Source organism: Geotrypetes seraphini, chromosome 17 (genome assembly GCF_902459505.1).
Source record: "Geotrypetes seraphini chromosome 17, aGeoSer1.1, whole genome shotgun sequence".
Taxonomy (NCBI): domain Eukaryota; kingdom Metazoa; phylum Chordata; class Amphibia; order Gymnophiona; family Dermophiidae; genus Geotrypetes; species Geotrypetes seraphini.
Genome location: NC_047100.1, coordinates 48,569,890 through 48,595,787, shown reverse-complemented (window position 1 = coordinate 48,595,787; position 25,898 = coordinate 48,569,890). Strand labels below are relative to the sequence as shown.

The window sequence follows — 25,898 nt, the reverse complement described above, 5'->3', positions numbered from 1 at the left end:
GGGATCCATAGAGACCTGTGATCGACAGGGCGAGAACGAGCCACAGGGATCCTCGAACTCCGGTCCCGGAGGAGGAGAGACATCCGAAGAGGAATACCCTACACGAGGTAGCTTCTTCTGAGGCGAGACTGTAGAGTGTCGAGAGGAATGCCTTGAAGAATGCCTGGACCGACGCCCCTCCCGATGTCTGGAAGGGGATCTAGATCGGCGGTGCTTAGAATGGTCCCCAGAAGCCTCCATGGAGTAGATGGGACTCGAGGCAGTAGAGCGAAGAGGCGGGAGATTCGACGAATCTCGAGATGCATCCCAGGCCTGATAAGGAGTGCGGAAGAACTCTTCCTGTTTGCGATGCCCAGGGCTTCGATTACTCGAAGGAGGATTCCAAATATCCTCGTCCGGAGGTGTAATAGGCTCTAAGGGGGGCATGTCACTAAAAGAGGCCCGCCTCGAGGGACCGGCCACTGAGCGCCGCTCCTCCTCGCTGAGCAGCGAGAGCGAACAGTGAGGAGGAGGAGGAGGAACCGGTTGGTCACCCTGAATCGTGGCCAGTAACTTGGGTCCCACGGTGGTCATAAGCTCGATGAATTGAGCCTCCATAATTGAATGTAACGAAGCCGACAAGGAGGGAGCCGCACCTAAAGTGGTCTTCGCGTTCCTTCATAGTCGAGTGCTTTGGCTTGGAAGCCTTCGGCACTTTGAGAACCACTGGCGGAATGGGAGGCTGGGGTACCTGATCCGAGGAGACGGAGGAAGGCACCGGAGCAGGAGGCGGGGTCGAAGCTGGAATGAAGGAAGCCGGCTTCAGGAGACCCGGCGCAGCAGGGGTGGTGGAAGGCTTTGCAGATGCAGGCGAAGTGCTGGTCGAAGTCGAAGCCGAAGGTTCTTTAGCAGCTTCCATCTTGAACATCGACTCCCACAAAAAACAGCGACGCTTAAACGCACGTGCTGTGAGAGTGGAACAAGGCTGGCACGATTTCGAAAATGTTCTGGACCAAGACACTGCAGGCAGCGTCGATGCGGGTCCGTCAACGAAATCGCGCGCTGGCACTTGCTACACTTTTTAAAACCGGTAATTGGCCGGGACATAGGCCGAAAAAGCTCCGCCGCAAGATCGAAGGAGCGGGGCCTGAGCCACGCGGCCAACCCGGTCGAATCACCGGAAGACATTTTTTTTTTTTTTTTTAAATAAGAAACCGAAGAAAGAAAATACACGATAAAGAGTAAAATAACCCAAAACCGCAGCGATTAGAAGGCAAGAAACACGGGTTCAATTAGCGCAGAATTTAAGTAAACTTCTCAGCTCCGCGGAAAGAAAAGAACTGAGGAGACACGCCCAGACCATCGGGCGGGAAGGCACTGGCACATGCGCGGTACGGGCATCTCGAAACTTCTGAAGTTTCTGCAAGCAAGTATGCTTGTGAGACGTCCGTATTGGGGCTCTGTCGGATGACATTACCCACTAGTGAGAATACCTGTCTGCTTGTCCTGGGATAATTAGCTTTGATGGCAACTCCAGCAGTGGGGCGGTGGACTTCTACGATCTGTATCCATATGCGGAAAGATGGAGCAGGAGTAAATATGTGTACTGAGCCCACAGGTTCATCTTGTCCCATGCTCAGAAGACACATCATACCTGCACGGTCCTACCCTGATCTTATACTCACTGACCCTGTTCAGTGTCCAATCATTATGACCATGTTCACGAGCAGGTTGTCAGGGGAATTGCAGGAGAGCACCTTAAAGTTTTCATACTTATTACAAACAAAATACTGCTTCTTACAAACTTAGGAAAATCTACCATCTCACAGCAAGCATTCATCCCATTTCATGCTGTAATGAAACACTCAGGCCTTACTGCATTTGTGGATATGACAATATTCCCGGTTTATGTTGGGATCTGTGGTGTAACACCAAGGTCTTTCAGAACTGTCTGGATTCCTGCAGTAATTATCATCCAAACTTTTATCAGGATACCTGGAGAGAAGTGAAAAGAAGCAGCAGTTTTCGATCACCAATTGAACCATTCAGACATAGGACTATATTTAATGTGGGGATGGGGAGGTATGTTATGTGATTTAATGGGTTTATTCCTGATGAATGGGATAGATGGGGGAGGGGTCTTTTTTATATGCTTTTGACAATAATTGTTAGAATGTCAAGTGATTTGTATGAATTATCTTATTGAATTTTGTACACTTGTTGCAAGAGTTAAAACTGAATAAAGAATTTAAAAAAAGAAAAGTAATAATCCTACCAAAATGTTTTCTTTCTATAGGGAAAAATGCTTGAGTACCTGAAAGTAAACCACTTAGGCCAGGGGTGTCAAAGTCCCTCCTCGAGGGCCACAATCCAGCCGGATTTCCCCAATGAATATGCATGAGATCTATTAGCAAACAATGAAAGCAGTGCATGCTGTCTATAATTTGACATTTTAGATCGGCACTGGATGCTGCTTAAACATTCCCTTCAACATCTAAAATGGCGGGTTATAGACAGCATCAAGCTGGGGTGGGAGGCAATATTGAGCGGACATTAAACATTAAAGAACTCAGATGGATGTACCACTTAAATTCTATGAAACCCAATGGCCTTAATGATACAGAGAATTGGATGACACTAGCTTATTAGAGGTGACTAGGGGGAGTGGCTTTCAAGTGAGTGTAGATTGGCAATTGGCTGCTGGATGATGATGTCAGTAAGAGGTTTTCTAAATTGCTGGTAGATGCCGCGGCCATTTTTAGATTGGCGGCGGCAAATGATGGACAGCATTGACGCTAATAGCTCCCTTTATTAGACGTAAGTGCAAGACAGTTTCTGCCCTCCCGTTGTGAATCATATTTCTTGAGAGTATAATTTTATTTTGTTTCAAATCTTGCAGTGTCTTCCCTGACCTTGAGAAAGTGATCGAAATGCGTCGGACGAGTCAATGTTGGAGCAGCAGTATTAAGCTAAGTTACATATCTATTTAATTAATTATGAAAACTTAGAAGAAAGAGCATAAAATGAATTAAATTTTAAAGAGCACAAGAAAAACAGCAAACAAAGAAAAAAAAAAATAATTTAATAGCACCGTGTTACAGGATACTAATGAGGATTGCAACCGATGAGTGTTACGGCGGTCTGAAAATTCCTGATCAAACCGGTGCGTTGTGTACCAGCATAGAATATAAGTTTGTGATCAAGGCTCTTAAGTAGCATCTGTTTGCACTGAGTATTCCCTAACAGATGTCACACTCTGGCAACAGATTGTATTAGGAAAACCTGATGCCCTTCTTTGCCAGCTCTCACATATGTAACCTGCTGCATTTTCTTCCCTGCCTTGTGAACATTATTCTGCATCAAGCTCTCCTACTCTTCCTGGCTTGCATGCACTGCCTAGTGTTACTCCTCTCACTTCCTCGCCTACACACATTCTCTCTGGCTGGTATTATATCTACTGTCCAACTGGAGTTTGGCCCCTCCCCCACAGGCCTGCCTGACTCCGGGTACATTGGTACAGTACATACTTCTCTGGCCGGAAAAGATGCTTGTGTGGAGTCTGCAGGTCCCAACGTTGGCATTCCCTCCCGGACTCTGTGTGGTCTACCAGCCCTCGATAATCTTCACCATTACAGGATAAGCACACGGCTGGAAGAGAAAATATTACAGTTGAACACCATCTCCACACTAATTTCAGGGAGCTCAACATAATGGATTCACAAATACTAATTTAATACTATTTATTTATTTACTATGTCTTGATATACCATAATTGGCAGGGCTGACTTTGATGTGGTTTACAGTGCTAAAATCAATCAAAATAGAGTAGAAGGGGGTGGGACAGAGATATTCAGTGTCTAGGCTTCCTTACCAAAAGTCTCCATGAAAAGAAAAATATTGAGAGCAGATTTAAAATTGGGATAGGATGGCTCAAGGTGAAGGTTGGGGATGAGGTCCAAAGTTTGGGGATGACATAACTAAGGGCAATGAACATAAAAACATAAGAATTGCTGCTGCTGGGTTGGACCAGTAGTCCATCGTGCCCAGCAGTCCATTTACGCGGCAGCCCCCAAGTCAAAGACCAGTGCTCTAAATGAGTCCAGCCTCACCTGCGTACGTTCCAGCTTAGCAGGAACTTGTCCAACTTTGTCTTGAATCCCTGGAGGGTGTTTTCCCCTATAACAGCCTCTGGAAGAGAGTTCCAGTTTTCTAACACTCTCTGTGTGAAGAACTTCCTTGCGTTTGTACGGAATCTATCCCCTTTCAACTTTAGAGAGTGCCCTCTCGTTCTCCCTGCCTTGGAGAGGGTGAACAACCTGTCTTTATCTACTAAGTCTATTCCCTTCAATATTTTGAATGTTTCGATCATGTCCCCTCTCAGTCTCCTCTTTTCAAGGGAGAAGAGGCCCAGTTTCTCCAATCTCTCCAATCTCTCACTGTATGGCAACTCCTCCAGCCCCTTAACCATTTCACTTGCTCTTCTCTGAACCCTTTTGAGTAGTACTGTGTTCTTCTTCATATATGGTGACCAGTGCTGGACACAGTACTCCAGGTGAGGGTGCACTATATCCCGATACAGTGGCATGATAACCTTCTCCAATCTGTTCATGATCCCCTTCTTAATCATTCTTAGCACTCTGTTCACCCTTTTCGCTGCCGCCGCACATTGCATAAACAGCTTCATCAACTTGTCGATCAGAACTCCCAAGTCTCTTTCCTGGGAAGTCTCTCCAAGTACCGCCCCGGACATTCATACATGAGATTTTTGTTATCGACATGCATCACTTTACACTTATCCATGTTGAACCTCATTTACCATGTTGATGCTCATTTCTCGAGCTTGATTATGTCATGTTGCAGATCTTCGAAATCCCCCAGTGTCTTCACTACTACATCACGGCAGAGGACACAGGGGGCAGGAATGAGAGTTGGCCTGTATGAGCAGAGTGTAGGGTCCTGGAGAGGACATAGGAGACATCTATTGATGTAATTGGAGTCACAGTGGGGCATCCCTTGAACAGAAGAGTCAAAACTTTAAACTTAATATGGACTGAGGTGAGGAGCCAGTACTCTGTTTACAAAAGAGGGGTGCCATCATCAAATCGGTATGCATTGTGTAAGAGTTGTATGGCAAGGAATACTAACATAAAGGGAATTACAGTAGTCATGATGAGGGATCACAAGGCTGAAGATAATAGAGTGAACTGTAGACAAATTAAGTAGGGATTTGACAGCACAAATATGATGGAGAGCAAAGAATAACACCGAGTCAGTTTGTGGCTTGAAAGTGAGACAGGAGTCAAAGATAACACCGAGGATCATGATGGGTAGGGTATGGGGCTCATCAACAAGTGGTTGTGGGAGGTGGTGATGTGGAGGTTGGAGAAATGGATTGCTTCACACTTTGAGATATCGAGGATAAAGGAGGTGATCTTTCAGCCAACTGGGCATATTATCAAGGCAAAGGTTAAGTTCAGTGAGGTTACATAGAACAGGAGAGACATGGTAGAGGTCATCAGCATAGCAGAAAGGCATGCGGCCATTAGATTGACTCAAGTTAAGGAGAGATACTGAGAGAACAAGGGTGGAGATGAGCTAGTTGAAATGTACATTTGGAGAAGTGACTATCTGAACATACTAGCAGAGCGGTGCGGGACCAGGCAGGAAGTGCAAAGCTCCTGCATTGTCCGTCACTCTTCTAAGACAAAGGCAGCCGTCCAGGAGACCATGATGGACCACCGCCACTAAAAAGGGCTACGGGCAGCTTTGGGCGGCTTTGGGCTTCCCAGCACCAGACACACCAAACCACCAGACGCACCTTTGTGTAGAGGAGGAAAAACCAAGAAGAAGAAAATTCTGAACTAAATTTTTTTTTCTTGGTTTTTCCTCCTCTACAGGTGGGTGCGTCTTATAGTCCGAAAAATACAGCTCCAAAAAAGACAGCTTAGATTAGTAAAGTTTATTTCTTTTAACTTTCTTTTGTTATTTTTTAGTTCAAGTGTTACTGCAGTATACAACAATCTCCATTGGTTATCTGATTGATCAATTTATCATATTTTATAAACTACAAAGTAACTTTATTCTTTTCTCAGTGGCATTATTCTCTACTAGATGTCTGCACTATCCACATTAGAAGCATATAGTATAAACATCAGTTTACCAACTCTTTTGTTTATGCTGCTATTACAATTTGGAATAATTTACCTGCTCAGTGAAGGACTGAAGCTAATTATTGGAGATCCTGTAATAGGATTCAACCTAGAAGGTCATTATGTTGTTACCCCTTCTATTACTGACGAGTGAAACTAATAACATGTGATAACTAAGTTGCTAGGGAAAATTACTAATGAAATATGATTAACAGGAAAACGTGATTTGATTGCTGAAGTATGTAGTTTATCATTGGATCTTAATGAAGCAACTGTAATTTAATTGGAAGAAGTACCAGCTACATATGTTTAATAATGAATTAACTGATGATTTCATAATCCCAATAAAGTGGCCTGTCTCTTGTAATTCGAGGAAATTCTTGGTTGGTACCCTACCAGTTAGAAGGATTCCAAGAACTCCCAAGGCCTTGATGTTTACACTTTTGTATTTGGTAATTTATTTCCTTGGCCTCCTTCAGAGGTGGAAGAAAGAGCTGAGGGGGTATAAGACAAGTTTACATGTTTATTAAAATTGGATATTCCACCTTATCAGAATTCAAGGTGGTTTTACAAAGTTTTAAAAATACAGAAAAAAAAACCAAAACCTAAGACTGACAGCAATTGAAAGAAACAATGACTGACTGGTACAAGTGGAAAAGGGGTAGAACTACAAAATTTAGATAATAAAGAACAAAAAAAACGGGAAAAACGAAAGGCAGGGAAAACAGAAAATCCGGCCAAAAGGCAGGTCTGACAAACTTAAAACATCCTTAAAATGACGATCAAAATTCAAAAGCATATTTTGAAAAGGAATGTTTTTAGACTGGATTTGAACTGGTCTAAAGATGGAATCTCTCAAAAGTGATTTGGAGCAGAGTTCCAAAGCCAGGGAGGCAGTGACAGAGAAGATATTAGTTCTCGTGGTATTGATGTGCCTTAGTGAGGGAACTGAAAGCAGATTTTGGTTAGAAGATGTAGTCATTCAGAGCAAACACCATCACCAAGACGGCGCAAATGCCTATGCTTTTTACATACTGGCAACAAAGCAGTTTGCATTGCAATTAAAAATGATAATCCAAATCAATATAATTCTGTGGGAGTAATTCCACCAGAGAGGTAGCAGAACTCAGCACAAGATGCCATTACTACAATATTAGTATTAGGGAAATGTCGTAAGCTCAGTCCAACAAGGTATTAACAGCAAGGAGGTGACACAGTTGAACACAAGACACCACCTTTTCCTCACCATCACTCATGCGGTATCTCTGCTGGAGATCTAAATGCATACAGTGTACACACCCTCATAGTTTGTGGAAGGAAAAAGCTGTATAATGTACCTGCTTCACATCGCTTAATGCCACAGACCTCGTACCGTTTGGCTGGGTCAGTGGTGTAACACCAGGGCCCTTGTTGGTCAGAATCAGGATTGCGGCAGAAATTCTCTTCTAGTCCATTTCTGGGATTTGGAGTATGTCTGTTATATGAAAGGTGATCCCATTAATTAAAGAGAAAGAGAAAACCCCTGCATCATGCTCCAGATTAGGTAGGCAGAGAGCTCACTCCCCATTTATCCACCCTAATCTGCTTCCCTTTAAGAGAGCGAGCACCTCCATACCTGTTCAATGAGAATCCTCCTCTACCTTTTTTCTTTTGTCTCAACTCCTACCTTGTCTTCCCAAACCACCCCTTATAGGATAGAGAGAGGGACCTGCACCATAGGGGCACAGCCATGGCTGGGCCTGGCCCATCTAGTATGGGCTCACGCCTGCCCACCCAGCAGCTGAGGACTTTTCAACAGCAGCATTAGGGAAGCAGGTTGTGCTCCCATGATCCCTGCACCACCTTCTCTTCACTCTCTGGCTTCAACAGGTCAGGGTCAGCAGCAGCAATTCCTACAGGCTGCCTGTTGTTAACCCAGAAGCCTCTCCTCTGCTGTGTCCCTCCCCCTTTGTCACAACTTCCTGTTTCTGCTGGGGCAGTATGCAGCAGAAGAGAGAGGCTTCTGGGTTAGCCTATAGGAATTGGGCAGCCTATAGGAATTGCTGCCACTGACTGACCTGTTGAAGCTGGACAGTGAAGAGAGGAAGGTGCAGGAACTGCGGGAGCCCAGCCTGCTCACCTGACACCAGCTTGAGAGAGAGTTAGCTGTAAGTGTAGTGGGGGAGGGAAGGAAAAAAGGAAAGATTCTTAATGTGGGAGTGTGTGGTGCAGTGGTTAAAGCTACAGCCTGGGGTTGGGGGTTCAAAGTTTAACCCACGCTGCTCCTTGTGACCCTGGGCAAGTCACTTAATCCCCCCAATGCCCCAAGTACATTAGATAGATTGTGAGCCCACCAGGACAGACAGGGAAAATGCTTGAGTACGTGAATAAATTAATGTAAACCGTTCTGAGCTCCCTTGGGAGAACGTTATAGAAAATTGAATAAATAAATAAAAGGGCTAGAGAAGGAGGATTGTAGGACATGGGGTGGAGGAGAGGAAGGCAGAGATACAACAAAGGGGTGCAGAGGGGTGAGAAAGGGAAAATGTTACATATAGCACGGAGGGGAAGGAGAGATACAGCAAGGAGAGGGGTAAGAGAGGGAGAAATATTGGGGAATAGGGGTGGAGAGAGAAAAAATGTTAGAAATTAGGGAGGAAGGAAGAGATATTTGACCCAGGGCACAAGAGAGGAGGAGAGAGATGGTGGATATTGGGAGAGAGTCAGAAATGTTGGACAAGGCAGAGAAAGGGAGAGAATGCTGCATGGGGGAAGGGTGAAGAGAGATGTTACATCAAGGGTGGAAGGGAAAGAGAGAGAAAGGGATGTTGGACATGGGGGGTATGAGATGGAGGAAGATGGATGCAAGTAATGGGCGGGGCAGAGAAAACTTTGTGGCCACCCACTTTGAGCTCAGACCCACCCAAAATTGGCTGTCTTGCCACTGCTGCGCCATACTCAAGAAAAAGCCACATGTGGCTCCCTCAGTACCTATGATCATGAGGGGACTTCAGCCTCCATTGCTGGCAGGTTTTTCCCTTTTCAGTTTTGGATATAGTTCCTCGGTAGCTGACTCCATTTCCCATGAAGCAATCTCGCACATAATCTGGAAGAAGAGAGAGACAGTACTAGCCATGAAATCTGGATCCAAAAACTATAGTTCCTTCAAGATAATACAATCCACATTTGTACCAACATACTAACTCCTTTCTTTTAGAAATTCAGTGATGGAAAGCAGCTTCATTCAGACAATCTCAAGCGGAAAGTTAGCGGTAAGATAAGACTCATCAGACTCCTGCAATTCAGATGAAATAATACACTAAGGGGCTTATTTTCAAAAATTAAAGACTTCCCAAAAAAATGGCATAAACTGGCACTTGGACGTTTTAATCCCCCAAAACATCCAAATGCCGATTTTCAAAGCTATGTTTTTAAATTACTTGCGGGTCATGTACTCTCCAGGGTGTGTGTTAGAAGCATGTTTTGGGTGGGATATGGACGGTCTTACCACTTGGATGTCATGCAGGAATAATCAAACATTTCCCAAAATATCCAAGATGCCATGTAGACATCCGGTGGTAGACCTGTTTTAAAAGCATCTAAGTGACAAAAAGGTACCCAAACTTGGGTTACCAGAAGTTCTGATTTACCCAGACATGTCCTCTTTTTAGAGGGCATGTCCAGGTGTCAGGACGGCTTTTCAAACCCCATCACTTTGTCTGAGTTTTTGAAAAGCAGATCACGTCAGGATGGGCACCCGCACATGCAACGTGGTGACGTCACATGTATGTACATCACGTCGCATTCATGCATGCGTGGATGCCCTCCCGACCAATGAGCAGACTGAAGGGAGTGGGGCTAGGGGCGTGGTGCGAGCATAATGGGGCAGGGATGGGTAGAACTGGGTGGGCATACGTAAAATCTGGTAACCCTAACCCATACTGACCAGAGGGATAAAAACATGGCCCCCTATATTCCCCCTGTGGTCATTGACTCCCTTCCACTCCCCAAAGATGTGCATACCCACCTCTGTGACAGCTGCAGATATTATGGGACATCCTGGTAGAGCAGCAAGCAGGTGTCTGGAGTAGTGCTGCTCAATTCACCGATTCACTTTGGTGAATCAATTCAAATTGATTCATTCTCCCCCTCCCCAAATCAGGCTCACCGATTCAATGACCAACAAACCCCCTCCCCCCCAGTGAGACCTGACATACCTCCGGGCCTCCTAAAGCAGCAGCAGATAGCGTAGCTACTCTTTGGGTTTTGACCAGGTTCTAGGGACCTGGATTGGCCACTGTGAGAACAAAAATGTTGGATATGGCAGTGAAGGGAAAGTACAAAAATGGAAGATGGATGGTGAGCACAGAGAAAGAAGAAAATGTCAAATGGGCAGGAGAACTTGGCGAGCTAGTTAACAAAAGATAAATAGAAATCAGAGCCTGGGACCAACATGATTTGAATAATACAATGATCAGACAACAAAAGGTAGAAAAAATAATTTTATTTTCTTATTTGTGATTACAATATTTCAGATTTGAAAGGTGTATCCTGCCAGAGCTGGTGTTAGACAGCGAGTGTGAGTTAAGACCTAACAGAGAGAGGAAAAGTCTTTTTTGTTTATTTTGTTTACACCACAGCGCAGGCATGGGGTTGGAGAAGGCAAAGGGAGGTGGGGTAAGTGAAGAGGCTACAAAATAAACCCGCCAGGATGTCTGGAAAAAAAACCCAATGCTCAATTGGGCAGGAAAAGCGAATTGAATCAAATCAAAAAATCAATTCAATAGGCCAAATCGAAAATTATTTTCCCTGAATTGGGCAGCACTAGTCTGGAATAGCCAGGTGGGCAGTGTAGTGAAAGAGAAAACCAGGAGATAAACTCCACAATCCAAATCGAACAAACCAATATAGTGGAGAAGTTGTTGGTGTGCAATTTTATTCAACAAATCATACGATCTTGTGCGATGGCTCAACACACATGTTTCGGCCTATGGCCTGCCTCAGGCGCCTTTATTGAATCAACCAAATATGAATGATGAAATCTGGCTTAAAATACAACGTTCGTCAATAAGGAGTTGTGAAGCGCACAGGCAGCCATAGAAGAAAAATGAAAAAACCAGGCAGTCTATTCCTGTTGATTTTTTTTTTCCGGTCGGTGGAGGTGATAACTATTAATCACTATTTTTTGGTCTTGCATCGGTGGCTAGTTTGCATGGCGTTTACCTAATTTGCATGGATGAGTCATAGAATGTGGGATCGCGCAGTGAGCTGTTTTATGCATGGGGTCAGTAATTACAATTGGCCGCTAAACTAGTCAAACCAGTTTAGCGATGATCGTTAGGTGATCGGTGACTTTAGTGCAGGGGTGTCAAACTCAAATGGGCCAAAATTAAAAACTTGGACAAAGTTACGGGCCAATCTTGATATTTACCTTTACCTGGTGAGGACAATATTCAGTGCTCTAAAAAGAAGGGGGAGGGGACACAAAACAAGTACCATGGTCATAACCATGTTTAAGGACAAGATTCAGCAAAAGAAACTAAAAGAGTGTAAACATAAAAGTGGCCAAAGAAGCATCGCGGAATCCACCATTCTAGGATTTAAAAGCAAACTAGACGCACATCTCCTTACGAGAGGCCTAGAGGGATATGGGTGAGTAAAATTACGCCAGGTGTACACCTGGCTGGGCCTCCGGGTGTGCGGATTGCCGGACTTGATGGACTGAAGGTCTGATCCGGAGATGGCAGTTCTTAGGTTCTTAACAAAAAAAACCCTACAAAATAGTGAAAAATAAATAATAACAAAACCTTGTGGAAAGGTTTAAAATAAACTGTCTCTGCTGCAGAGCGTGAAAAAAGTCTAACTGTCCTGCACTAACAAACACTGCATATGGCAATAGACTATAGAAAAAAAATCCAAAACAAAGGGACAATAAGCAAAATGGAATCCTTTTTAACCGAGAAGGTGCTCAGGACCAATGGATGGTAAGAAAATCACCAAACCAGGGACGAACCCCATCTGTTACGGCCAGCGTGAGGGGGTTCTCTGAGGAAGCCACTGGCGAAACGCGTCAGGACCCGCTGGAGTGAGACAACTTCCTAACTACCTCACCTTTATTGTCAAGTTAAGTTCTTCAACATGCTTGCACTTTAATTGATTGAAGATAACAGTTTCACTAAGAAATGGACACTTTGAAATGATATAGTCATTCAGACACAATTTAAACTTTTCTACCGATTGAAGATGGTGCGATGATAGATTCTTGAAAGCACTTACAGGAGTTCGTCCCTGGTTTGGTGATTTTCTTACCATCCATTGGTTCTGAGCACCTTCTCAGTTAAAAAGGATTCCATTTTGCTTATTGTCCCTTTGTTTTGTTTTAAGCCTTTGGGGACATTTTTTCGTTTAAACTTTACCCAGCAGTTGTATTGGGGTATACACTATAGAAAATATAAAAACCATCAGCTAATATTTTATGGGAACTTAAGATAACTTAAAATAACTATGTGCACGTTAAAAATAAAAAGGAAGAATGAAATAAAGCCATGGTGGCTCTTACTTAGTAGAGACAATCTGTAGCGCTCTGAGCTGAGCAAACCGAAAGTAAAACCGTCTCGAAAAACACTGACAATTTTAAAAGGGGGGGGTCACGTGACCAGTGGCGTACTCCCCCTAGGGGGGGGAGCATGGCCAGCTGGGTCCTGAACCTCCCGCCATGTGGCTGCCATATTTATTCTAGAGCAGAGTCAGCAGCCACGCTGAAATGCAGAAAGGCCACCTTGGCTTCGGAAAAAGTACGTGACATTGGAGGGGGTGGACCGGCAGCCACAGTCATCATGGGACCTTGCCGCAACTCCCTGCTTTCTGCCAGTCCACCCCCTCCAACGTCACATACTTCTTCCGGAGCAGAGCCAGAAGACGCAGTCATCACGGGACCTTGCTGGTTTGGAGGGAGAGAGAAAGGAGCATAGAAGGGTGGTGGAGGGAGAGAAAGGGGGTGAGGGTGGTATGGAAGGGTGGTGGAAGGAGAGAAAGGGGGTAGGGTGGTATGGAAGGGTACCAGGGTTTCTCGTTCACCTTGCCACCACAGTGACTTTGGTCCATTTTTAGAAAAACATATGTCTCGTTCCTCCCAGAGAGAAGATCTATGCTGACTGTTGCTTGTGAACAGACTGAAGTCTTGCTATTTGATCCTGTATCTTCAAAGTACATCAAAACTCTGTCAGATGCTCATGAAGACTGTGAAGGGAGAGAACGGGGGCAGGGTGGTGGAGGGAGAGAAATGGGGCCAGGGTAGTATGGAAGGGTGGTGGAGGGAGAAAAAGGGGGCAGATACTGATGGAATTGGTATGCAGGGAAAGGGGAGAGAGACATAAGGGGGAAGGATACTGGATGGAATTGGGTTAAAGGGAAAGAAAGGGGGAAGATGCTGATGGAAGTGAGGGGGGGAAGAGAGAGTAGAGAGTCTGTTGTAGGGGAAAACACCCTCCAGGGTTTCAAGACTAAGCTAGACAAGTTCCTGCTAAACTGGGACTTATGCAGGTGAGGCTGGATTCATTTAGAGCACTGGTCTTTGACCTGGGGGCCGCCGTATGAGCGGACTGCCGGGCAGGATAGACCACTGGTCTGGCCCAGCAGTATCAATTCTTATGTTCTTATGAAATGCCACACCATGGGGGTGTGGGAGAGGGAAGGGAAGAAGAGGAGAGGAGAGAGATGCCAGACCATTGGAGGAGGGAAGGGAAGAAGGTGGACGCCAGACCAATGGGGGTGAAGGGAGAGATGGAAGGAGGAGGCATACAATTTATGGAAGGGGCAGAGAAGGAGAGAAGATGCCATATAGAAGGGGCAGAGAGAGGGTAGACAGTGGATGAAAGAAAGAGAGTGACAAGAAGATGAGGAAAGCAGAAACCAGAGAAGACAAGGTAGAAAAAAATTTTCTGTTTATTTATATGTTTGCTGCTTCTGTGGTGTTGCATTGTATGCAGAGTCCAGCTTCTTGCTAGTTCAATTTAACTTTTGTCTATGTATTTCTATTTTATCCCCCCTTTTACAAAACTGTGGAGCATTTTTTAGCGCCAGCCATGGTGGTAGCAGCTTTGCTGCTCAGAATTCTATGAGCGTCCTTACCACTGTGGCTAAAATCCACACTACAGTTTTGTAAAAGGGGGAGGGGTTAGTTTGTGATGACATATTCCATACTAGGCAAAGATGATTTCTGTGTGTTCGAAAGATATGGTTTTCTTTTAGGATTGACGGTGTAGGATTGATCTTTACTAGTCTGGCTTGTTTAAGAACATAAGAACATAAGAAGTTGCCTCCGCTGGGTCAGACCAGAGGTCCATCCCGCCCAGCGGAACGCTCCCGCGGAGGCCTATCAGGCCTACCACCTGTGCAGTGTTCCCTTGACTATTCCTATAACCTACCTCAACTCCTATCTGTACCCCTCAATCCCCTTATCCTCCAGGAACCTATCCAAACCTTCTTTGAAGCCCTGTAGCGTCCTCTGGCTAGTTTTACAATGGGTGTATTGATGTACTGCTCACTGCAATATGTGAGCCTTTTCCTAGGTACTCATGTGTGACATGTGGTTTGTTACTAAAAATCATGTTTTTCATACAGATGATGGGGGAGAGGGGTGTCAAAAAATGATGGGCCCCGGGTGTCACATATATTAGGTACGCCACTACGCATGACAAGTGCCATAGTCACAGCCGTAATCATAAGCAAAAAGTGGCATTAAAAAAAATGCCCAAAGATCTGAATAAAAAGGTTGGATGCTAAAGAAATCGATGGTCACATGATGAATTAAAAACGATTAACATACCTGGCGGGCCAACTCTAGTAGACATTTGGTATTTTCTCACGGGCCAAATATAATTACACTGTAGGCCAGGTTTGGCCCATGGGCCTGAGTTTCACACCCCTGCTTTAGTGCATCTAGCCCACAGACTCTCATCAAGCACTATCTGTGTAAATTAACACTCCACTGCTAATTGCTACCAAAGACAAATTGGCTTTTTGTTATACTGAATACTTAGAGAGCTCTGAAATCTTACTTACTTTAAACAAGAATGTGCTTTGGCTTAGTAAACCAGTTGTCTGGGAAGAAGGAAAAATAGACCCACTCATCCACCAAGAGGATACAAAGCAAAACACATATCTAACTGTATCCATACGAATACTTGCCTACCACCATCTAGCAACCTATAAAACTACAGCTACAACTAACAAGACCAGTACTTAGAAACTTGAACCTAGTAAATGCCAGATCAGTCAGTATAAAATTTCCTATAATCCAAGATGTCATCATTGAATGACACTTAGACATCTTGGGAATAACTGAGACCTGGCTAGATGAAAGCAAAGGAGTGCCATTGGCTGAATTATGACCCACAAGATTCGTTATACTGCTCCAATCAAGACAAGGGAAGCAAGGTGGAGGGGTAGCAGTCCTCACCGTCTCCATCTTCCGCCTGCTTAAGTCAGAATACCTCCTAATCCAGCTGGGAAATAATGAACCAATGTGGCTGCTTGTGGTCTACAGAGCACCTCGCAAAATGCATCATCTGTACAAGAATTTCTGAATCTGGTGACTGAGGTAATCCTGAGCTACCCTAGATTACTGATCATGGGAGATTTTAACATACACATTGAAACTCCAGACACCACTGCTGCGGACTTTCTTGATACAATGGTAGCTCTAGGATTCACTCTTGCAATTTTTTGGAAACAAGTTTTGTTCATCTTATATGCATGTTTTATTTGTACTAATTCAGCTTAAGAGACTTTTAAGACTCCCAAGACAGGCTTTCTAGTTGAAACAAGGCCCGTGTCGGATCAAACTATTGTTTTGTATGATTGTTTTTAAATTCCCTTCCATTTAAAGACTTGGACTGCTCTGCTCTTTTGTTGGATCAAATCTCCAACCCATGAAAAGGGCCATATTCTAGACATGGTGTTCTGCAAAAGGGTTAAAATCTTTGAACACAAGGCTGGTGAAATCAAGATAACACCCTTATCATAGTCTGATCATTTTCTAATTAAATTGTCTATTAAGGACTACATCAAAAAAGAGAGCCCGACCAAAGTTTGGAAGGAAATTCAAGACATGAGAAATCTGACTCCTGAAAACTTCCTAGAGGCCTTGTCCTACCCCCAAGTAAATGAAAAGATGATAGTGCTAGAACAAGTAGATACATGCATAACAATGGCATTAGAAAAACGGCTCCTCTAAACAAAGGTCCTATGCTCTACAAACAAATGTTCCCCATGGTTCTACCAAGTACAGGCAGTCCCCGAGTTACAGATGCCCAACTTAAGTACGACTCGTACTTAAGAACACGGTTGCAGCTTCATTTGATTTCACTGAGCAGTATTTCCAGTGGCATAGACTCCTAAGAACATAAGAATAGCCTTATAGGGTCAGACCAATGGTCCATCAAGCCCAGTAGCCCATTCTCACGGTTGCCAATCCAGGTCACTAGTACCTGGCCAAAATCCAAGGTGTAGCTACCATATTCCATGCTACCGATACAGGGAAAGCAGTGGCTTTCCCCGCGTCTTTCTCAATAACAGACTATGCACTTTTCCTCCTATACTTCTCCTGCAGCAGATTCTGGAATGACACATGGCCACATTTAAAACAGTATGTGCATGCTGAACCTTAGAGAGAACAATGATAGGGACAGTTGGCCCTTTTGTCAGCAGGTAGCAGAGGTAAGCAACAACTATCTTAAAATTTGAGTTATATACAAATCCGACTTAAGAACAGCTTTAAAAACGTAACTCGTTCTTAACCCAGGGACTGCCTTGTACTACGGGTCCTTAAATATGAAGGATGTCAACTAGAAAGAAAATGGTGAAAATCTCACTTAGATGAAGACAGGTTCAACACATGGCAACGTAGTGCCAGGCTTTAACAGTCCAAAACCAATATTTCTCTGAAAATATCAAAGCTGCAACTTCAACTAAGAAACTATTTACTTTACAGTACTATCTTTACTGGACAGGGGTTGAGAGGACAAGTTGTAGGCCATAGGCCTATCAGGTTTTTTTTCCAGAGCTTCTTCTGTGACCTGGTTGAATGAGTCCTAGATAGCTCTGCATAGTGGAGAGAGAATGTTCCCTTCAAATTCTGGAATAAAACAGACGCAATAATCTAAGATTGTAACCCCAAGGACTTCATCTCACAATGGTGCAGTCTAAGTTCAACCACCCTGGATGAACTAGCCCCAATACAAACAAAAACCAGAATCAGCAGACAAGTGGTTCGACAACGAACTACTCCTACTCAAAAGACAATGCAGACGACTAGAAAGAAAATAGAGAAAAAGTAATCAAGAGCCCACAAAAACAGAATGGAGAAAACTAAACCAACAATACAAACTAAAACTGAAAGAAAAAAGAAAGGTACACTACTCTAATAACTATTCCAATTACTAAAAGAACTCACAGACACCAAACCCAATAATGACACCCCTCCACCCTCAGCCATCCTTTTAGCTGAATACTTCAAAAACAAAATCACAACTGCCAGGACTATCTTCACTGGAACCCCTACTCACTTAGAAGAGATCACATTGCCCCCCCCCCCCCCCACAGAAAAAGAATCAGTTGCATCAGACAGAACCTGGTCCCACTTCTCCACTATACAATGGTCAGACCTTACCTGTTAAAAACCTCCAGTACTTTATTCTTACAATGGATACAAATCTTGCTCACAGATGGCCTTTTCCCGCAAGACCTCAGCGAAATCATTGTCACCCCGACCCTAAAAGACCCCAAAGGAGCAACAGATCAACCATCCAACTGCAGACCCATAGCCTCAATACCACGTTATGTCAAGGCCTCGTAGCTAAACTCCTCACCAACTACCTAGAAAACCACAACTTACTCCATACTACACAGTCTGGTTTCAGAACTAATTACAGCACAGAGATACTACTGGGATTCCTCCTGGACACAGCTAGACAACACCTCAGCACAGGTAGTAAAATGCTGATTATACAACTAGATCTCACAGTAGCTTTTGACCTGGTAGACCACGACATCCTACTACAAATATTAGATTCAATAGGAATCACAGGTAAGGTACACACATGGTTTCAAGGATTCCTACAATCCAGGACTTACAGAGTAAAGTCAAACAAACAAAAATCAGAACCATGGTCCAATCCCTGAGGTGTACCCCAAGGATCACCTTTATCTCCCACACTCTTCAACTTCTACATTGCATCCCTCAGCACCTGCCTAGACAAATTAGGCCTAACCTCCTATAGCTATGCAGACGACATCACCATTCTCATTCCTTTTGATCAACCAGCGCCCTTCATGACAGCCACACTACACAGAACACTAGAAACAGTAGCAACATGGATGAAAGAGCACAAATTGAAACTGAATCCTGACACAACAAAATTCATCCTCCTTGAAAATAACAAAACCCCAACCATAACAAACCTAGTAATAAACTCAATCACATACCCCATTCAACTCACTCTAAAATTTCTGGGAATGCTGATAGACAGAGGCTGTACCATGCAGCCACAAATCAACAAAACAATACAGAAATCATTTGCAGTCAAGAGAAACCTAAGGCAAATTCTAAAATTCTTTGACAAAAAACAATTCCAGCTCTTGGCCCAGTCCCTAGTCCTGGATCTTCTAGACTACTGCAACATCCTCTATCTCCCCTGCCCCGCAACCATGATAAAACAACTACAAACAGTACAAAACACAGCTCTGAGACTTATCTACTCACTGCGGAAACACGACCACATCAGAGCGGCTTACCTTGATTCACACTGGCTCCCAATACAAGCAAGAATACTATTCAAATTCTATTGTCTACTATTTAAAACCATAAACGACGACTGCCCAGCCTACTTGAACAACCAACTAATCCAAACAACCACAACCAGATATAGAAGAACCCACACTCCATTCACGCACCCTCCAATCAAAAACGTCAAATGAAAAAAAATGTACGATGGCCCTCTGGCCACTCAGGCAGCAAAACTAGACTACCACTTCTCCAATTTACTGATCCCGACCCCAGACTACAAATCCTTCAGAAAAGAAATAAAAACCGTGCTATTCAATAAATCCTTAAAAACAAACTAACACAGCAAGAATCATCTCAGTCCCCAATAGCAACCCGCTCCACTCCATAAATCCTTATGTATTCCTAAATGTCCAAATAATTCCTTATGTAATCCACCTTGAACCGCAAGGTAATGGCGGAATAGAAATCACTAATGTAATGTAATGTAATTAGCTGGTGAGAGCTTTGATGGGACTGTCTGTAGGTCTTGTTGGAGATCTTTAATTTTGTTGGCAAAATCATTGAATGGTAGTAGCTAGCGGGAGAGCTGGTTCTGTTGTAGAGTTTGCAGTAGGCTGCCAAGACTGCTTCTAGAAGTCTCAGCAGCCATTTTCAGTGAGAATTGCTTCTGCCCCAACGCCCTGCTAAACCACCAGGAGGGGTGAGCCTTGCCTCTTCAGGATGGGGTGAAGAGGGAGAGAGGGACGTGCACACTGATGGTGGGGAAATTGCCCAATCTTCAGTTCTGAATCCAATCGAGAACTTGAGGCACAAGGTGGCCTGGGAGATATCTAAGAGACATTCAACATCAAAACATTCTGGCCTTTCTGCATTTCAGTGTGGCTGCTGACTCTGCTCTAGAATAAGTATGGCAGCCAAGTGGCGGGAGGTTCAGGATCCATTGTGTGTTGTCAGCCATAATCACCTCATCAAACCGGTTCATTCAAAGCTGACACGGTACAGACAGGTGATCAAGAACAGAGGGTGGCCCTCCAAATACTGAGCCGTCACTAATACACAAAATAGCCTTTTCCGAGACCTTTTTCAAGATGATGCTCATAAGTACTTTTTTGGCCAGCGAAGTTCATTACTCAATTTATGCAGAAAAAGCAATGTTACTTACCGTAACAGTTGTTATCCAGGGACAGCAGGCAGCTATTCTCACTAGTGGGTGATGTCATCCGACAGAGCCCCGATACGGACATCTTGCAAGCATGTCTTGCTTGAAGAAACTCAGAAGTTTCGAGATGCCCGCACCGCGCATGCGCCAGTGCCTTCCCGCCCGATGTACCGGGCGTGTCTCCTCAGTTCAGGTAGCTAGCCTGAGAAGCCAACCCAGGGGAGGTGGGTAGGACGTGAGAATAGCTGCCTGCTGTCCCTGGATAACAACTGTTACGGTAAGTAACATTGCTTTATCCCAGGACAAGCAGGCAGGTATTCTCACTAGTGGGTGACCTCCAAGCTAACCCCAATGGGATGGTGGGAGAGTTGGCAACTTAAGAGAACAAATTTTGTAACACTGTTTGACCAAACTGTCCATCCCGTCTGGAGAAAGTATCCAGACAGTAATGAGAGGTGAATGTATGAACCGAGGACCAAGTGGCAGCCTTACATATCTCCTCAATCGGTGTCGATCTGAGGAAGGCTACAGAGGCTGCCATTGCTCTGACCTTATGGGCTGTGACCTTACGGGGAAGGGATAATCCAGCCTGGGCATAGCAGGAAGAGATACAAGCCGCCATCCAGTTAGAGATGGTGCGCTTCGATACAGGCCGTCCCAACTTGTTTGGATCAAAGGAGACGAAAAGTTGAGGAGCAGTTCTGTGTGGCTTTGTGCGATCCAAGTAGAAAGCTAAAGCACGTTTACAGTCCAGAGTGTGCAAAGTAGATTCCCCAGGATGAGAATGAGGCTTTGGAAAGAACACTGGAAGCACGATGGATTGGTTGATGTGAAATTCAGAGACCACTTTAGGCAAGAATTTTGGATGAGTACGGAGAACCACCTTGTCATGATGGAATACAGTGAACGGTGGATCCGCCACCAGGGCCAGAAGCTCACTGACCCGACGAGCTGACGTGAGGGCCACCAGAAAAACCACCTTCCAGGTGAGATACTTAAGTGGAGCCGTGTTGAGAGGTTCAAACGGAGGCTTCATAAGATGAGACAGGACAACATTGAGATCCCAAACCACAGGAGGAGGTTTGATAGGAGGGTTGACATGAAACAGCCCTTTCATAAATTTGGAAACCACAGGATGAGCAGACAAAGGTTTCCCCTGTAGAGGCTGATGGAAAGCCGCAATAGCACTCAGGTGGACTCGTATAGAGGTAGACTTGAGACCAGACTGAGACAGGTGTAGAAGATAGGGAAGCTCGCTGAGGTTCCGTGGCATTGGAAATACACCAGGAAGAGAATCTAGTCCATTTTTGGGAATAGCATTGTCGAGTAGCAGGCTTCCTGGAAGCCTCCAAGACCTCCCTCACTGCTTGGGAGAACTGGTGAGGAGTTATGTCGAAAGGAACCAAGCTGTCAGGTGGAGAGACTGCAGGTTGGGATGAAGTAGTGAACCTTGATGTTGAGTAAGTAGTGAAGGAAACACTGGAAGAAGTACTGGCTCCCTGCTGCACAGTTGAAGTAGAAGGGAGTACCACGGTTGCCTGGGCCACCGAGGAGCAATCAGAATCATGGTGGCATGGTCTGATCTCAACTTGACCAGAGTCTTCTGAATGAGAGGAAAAGGAGGAAACGCATATAGGAAGCGATTCCCCCACTCCAGTAGAAAGGCATCTGCCTCGAGGCGGAGAGGAGTGTAGATCCTGGAGCAAAACTGAGGCAGTTTGAAGTTGTGGGGGGCTGCAAAGAGGTCTATCTGAGGCGTTCCCCACTGAGCGAAGATCTGATGAAGGGGGTCGGAATGGAGCGTCCATTCGTGGGGCTGGAGAAGACGACTCAATTTGTCTGCTAAGACGTTGTCTTTCCCCTGAATGTAGACAGCTCTGAGGAAGGTGTTGTGGCGGACCGCCCAATCCCAGACTCGAAGAGCTTCCTGACAAAGGGGGGCCGAGCCCGTGCCCCCCTGTTTGTTGACATAATACATGGCGACCTGATTGTCTGTGCGAATAAGGACCACCATGTCGTGAAGTAGATGCTGAAAAGCTTGGAGAGCATTGAAAATGGCTCTGAGCTCCAGAAGATTGATTTGATGGAGTCGTTCCGCACTGGTCCAGAACCCCTGAGTGCGAAGACCATCCAGATGAGCCCCCCATGCATAGTTCGATGAATCTGTCGTGAGAACTTTCTGGTGGGGAGGAGAGTGAAACAGCAAACCTCTGGATAGATTCGAAGAGGTCATCCACCAGAGAAGAGACTGCCACAGAGCAGGAGTGACCACAATGTGACGGGACAACGGGTCGGACACCTGAGTCCACTGAGATGCCAGGGTCCATTGAGGAATTCTGAGATGTAGTCTGGCAAAAGGCGTCACATGAACTGTAGATGCCATGTGTCCCAAAAGGACCATCATGTGTCTCGCCGAGATGGACGGGCGAGGCGACACCGACTGGCAGAGTAGAAGGAGAGCATCCATGCGTGGAGGAGGAAGGAATGCTCGAAGTTGAATGGTATCCAGGACAGCCCCGATGAAGGGGAGAGACTGGGTGGGCTGAAGATGTGATTTGGGGAAGTTGATCTCGAAGCCCAGACTGCAGAAAAGAAATTGTAGTCAAGGTCGCCGAAATGACCTCTGGAGCCGACGGTGCCTTGATGAGCCAGTCGTCGAGGTATGGAAACACCTGAAGACCCATGTTCCGGAGTGCAGCGGCCACCACCACCAGACACTTCGTGAAGACTCTGGGAGACGAGGAAAGGCCGAATGGAAGCACTCGATACTGCAGATGTAGATATCCCACCCGAAATCTGAGAAACTTGCGGGAGGCCGTATGTATCGGGATGTGAGTGTAGGCCTCCTTGAGGTCCAGAGAGCATAACCAATCGTTCTGCTCGAGGAGGGGGTAGAGAGAAGCAAGGGTCAGCATGCGGAACCGCTCCTTGACCAAAAACTTGTTGAGGACTCGAAGGTCCAAAATGGGACGCAGATCGCCCGTCTTCTTCGGAACCAAGAAGTACCGGGAGTAGAACCCCTGGTTTTGCTGATCTACTGGCACCGGCTCGACGGCTCGAAGCCGAAGCAGAGCCTGCGCCTCCTGTAGAAGAAGAGCGGTCTGCGTCAAGTTGGAAGGATACTCTCTTGGCAGGTGGTCCGGGGGGACCCGTTGGAAATGAAGAGAGTATCCCTCTCTTACGATGGTAAGGACCCAAAGGTCCGAGGTGATCGACTCCCATCGATGATAAAAATGGTGGAGTCGACCCCCTATGGGAAAAACAGGGGAAGACAGAACGTCGGTTATGCTCCCTGGAAGAGAGTCAAAAAGGCTGAGTAGCCTTGGGTGCAGCCGGCATCTGAGGCTTCTGTTGAGTCTTCTGTGGAGGCTGCCTCTTCGCAGGCTGCCTCGCCAGGGGAGCCTGCCTCGGTTGATAACGCCTCTGGTAGATTTGAGGCGGTCTAGAGGGACGAGACTGCTGAGGCTTCGGTTTAGGGCGCAGAATAGACTGAAAAGACTTCTCATGGTCCGAAAGCTTTTTAGTAACAGTCTCGATAGACTCATCGAACAGATCCGCTCCCGCACAAGGCACATTAGCCAGTCTGTCTTGGAGATTCGGATCCATATCAATAGTGCGAAGCCAGGCCAGGCGACGCATGGCGACTGAACAGGCCGCAGCACGTGCCGAGAGCTCGAAGGCATCGTAGGAGGATTGCATCAGCTGCAGCCGCAACTGGGACAGGGTCGCCACCACCTCCTCAAACTGGAAACGAGCCTGAGCATCGATGAAAGGGATGAACTTGCGGAGTACCGGCAAGAAGAAATCCAAATATGAAGAGAAGAAAAAATTGTAATTGAGCACTCGAGTCGCCATCATCGAGTTTTGGTATACACGTCTACCAAACTTGTCCATCGTTCTCCCCTCCCTGCCCGGAGGCACAGAAGCGTAGACCTGGGAAGGGTGAGAACGCTTGAGAGAAGACTCGACCAGAAGGGATTGATGAGAAAGTTGAGCCCCCTCAAACCCCTTGTGGTGAACGATGCGGTATCGAGCATCCAGCTTACTGGGAAACGCAGGGATAGAATACGGTGTCTCAAAACAGCGCATGAAAGTCTGGTCCAGCAATTTATGCAAAGGAAGCCGAAGAGTCTCCGCCGGAGGGTGAGGCAAATGCATAGTATCCAAATACTCTTTAGAATATTTAGACCCAGTGTCCAAAGTCACATCTAAGTCATCCGCCATCTGTCGGAGAAAAGATGAGAAAGATAATTGGTCTGCCAAGGCCGGCCGACGAGACGGACTAGACGAAGTGGAAGCCTCCGGGTCCAGGGAGAGCTGAGACCGGCATGGAGAATAGGAGGTAGATGGTTCCTCATACTCTGGTCCCTCCAGCTGGGATACATCAGACGATGAGTATCCCAAACGCTGCATCTTTTTCTGCGGAGACACCTCCGAATGGCGTGAGGAGTGTCGAGATGAGTGTCGAGATCGATGCCCCTCCCGGTGACGGGATGGGGAGCGAGATCTTCTGTGCATCGCACGATCCCCTGAAGCCTCTAAGGAATGGATGGGGCTCGATGCGGTGGATCGCAGAGGTGGTAAGGATGCGGACTCACGCAGTGCCACCCAAGTCTGGTATGGAGTGCGGAAGAACTCCTCCTGCGATGCAGTATGCCCAGGACTCCGATTATCAGGGGCCGCCCCAGCACCCTGTTGTCGTGGAGGTGTGATGGGCTCTAAAGGTGGCATATCAGGAAGGGAAGCCCTTCTGGAGGATTCCGCCGCCCTCCGCCGATCCCCCTCGTCGAGCAGCGAGATCGAACGGCGAGGAGGAGGGGGAGGGGGCGGACCGCCCCCCGAAACTGGTGCCCGGACGTCACCCTGAATGTTGGCGATAAGCCGGGGTCCCATAGTCTGCATAAGCTCGACAAACTGAGCTTCTAGCAGGGATCGAAGCGAAGCCGATATGGAGGGATCCGCACCGAAAGGGGGTCCTCCTGCACGGTCTTCGCGTTCCTTCGTGGCCAAGTGCTTCTGCTTGTTAGCTTTTGGCACTTTGATGACCACGGGAGGGACAGTGGAAGGCGGTACCTGAATCGAGGAGACGGAGGCAGGCGCCGTAGCTGAACTTGAAGCCGTAGCCGGTGTAAACGATGCTGGCTTCACGATGCTGGATGCGGGAGTCGTCGATGCAGGTTTCGAGCGGACCGGCGAAACCTCAGCAGACGTAGAAGCAGACAGATCCTTGGCAGTCTCCATCTTGAACATCGACTCCCAAAGCAAGCAACGCCTCTTAAACGAGCGCGCAGTGAGCGTGGAACAAGGCCGGCACGATTTCGGAACGTGTTCCGGACCAAGACACTGCAGGCAGCGTCGATGCGGGTCCGTTAACGAAATCGCACGCTGGCACTTGCTGCACTTTTTAAAACCGGTGATTGGCCGGGACATAGGCCGGAAAATCGACGCTGCAAGATCGAAAGCGGCAGGCCGCAGCCACGAGGCCGGCCCGGCCGAACCGCCGGAAGAAATAATTTTAACTTTTTTTTTTTTTTTTTTTTTTTAAAGAAAGTAAAAATGAAAGAAATTCAAAGAAATAAACTAAAACGCGGGTAAAGAAGGCAAAGAAAAAACTGAAATTCAGTCAGCGCAGAATGAAGATAACTTCTCAGCTCCGCGGAAAGAAAAGAACTGAGGAGACACGCCCGGTACATCGGGCGGGAAGGCACTGGCGCATGCGCGGTGCGGGCATCTCGAAACTTCTGAGTTTCTTCAAGCAAGACATGCTTGCAAGATGTCCGTATCGGGGCTCTGTCGGATGACATCACCCACTAGTGAGAATACCTGCCTGCTTGTCCTGGGATAA

General features: G+C 46.1%; 1 protein-coding gene across 2 annotated transcripts in view; it reads right to left on the bottom strand.

The window, feature by feature from the left end:
• Positions 1-25,898, bottom strand: part of MST1 (macrophage stimulating 1) — a 155,371-nt gene that overhangs the window by 91,639 nt on the left and 37,834 nt on the right. For both annotated transcript variants that reach the window (XM_033926395.1, XM_033926396.1), the window contains exons 4-7: positions 9,099-9,213; positions 7,466-7,602; positions 3,507-3,627; positions 1,856-1,974 (exon numbers count right to left, since the gene is read on the bottom strand). In XM_033926395.1, coding sequence (XP_033782286.1) covers positions 1,856-1,974; positions 3,507-3,627; positions 7,466-7,602; positions 9,099-9,213 — 492 coding nt within the window. The remainder of the gene's footprint in view (positions 1-1,855; positions 1,975-3,506; positions 3,628-7,465; positions 7,603-9,098; positions 9,214-25,898) is intronic.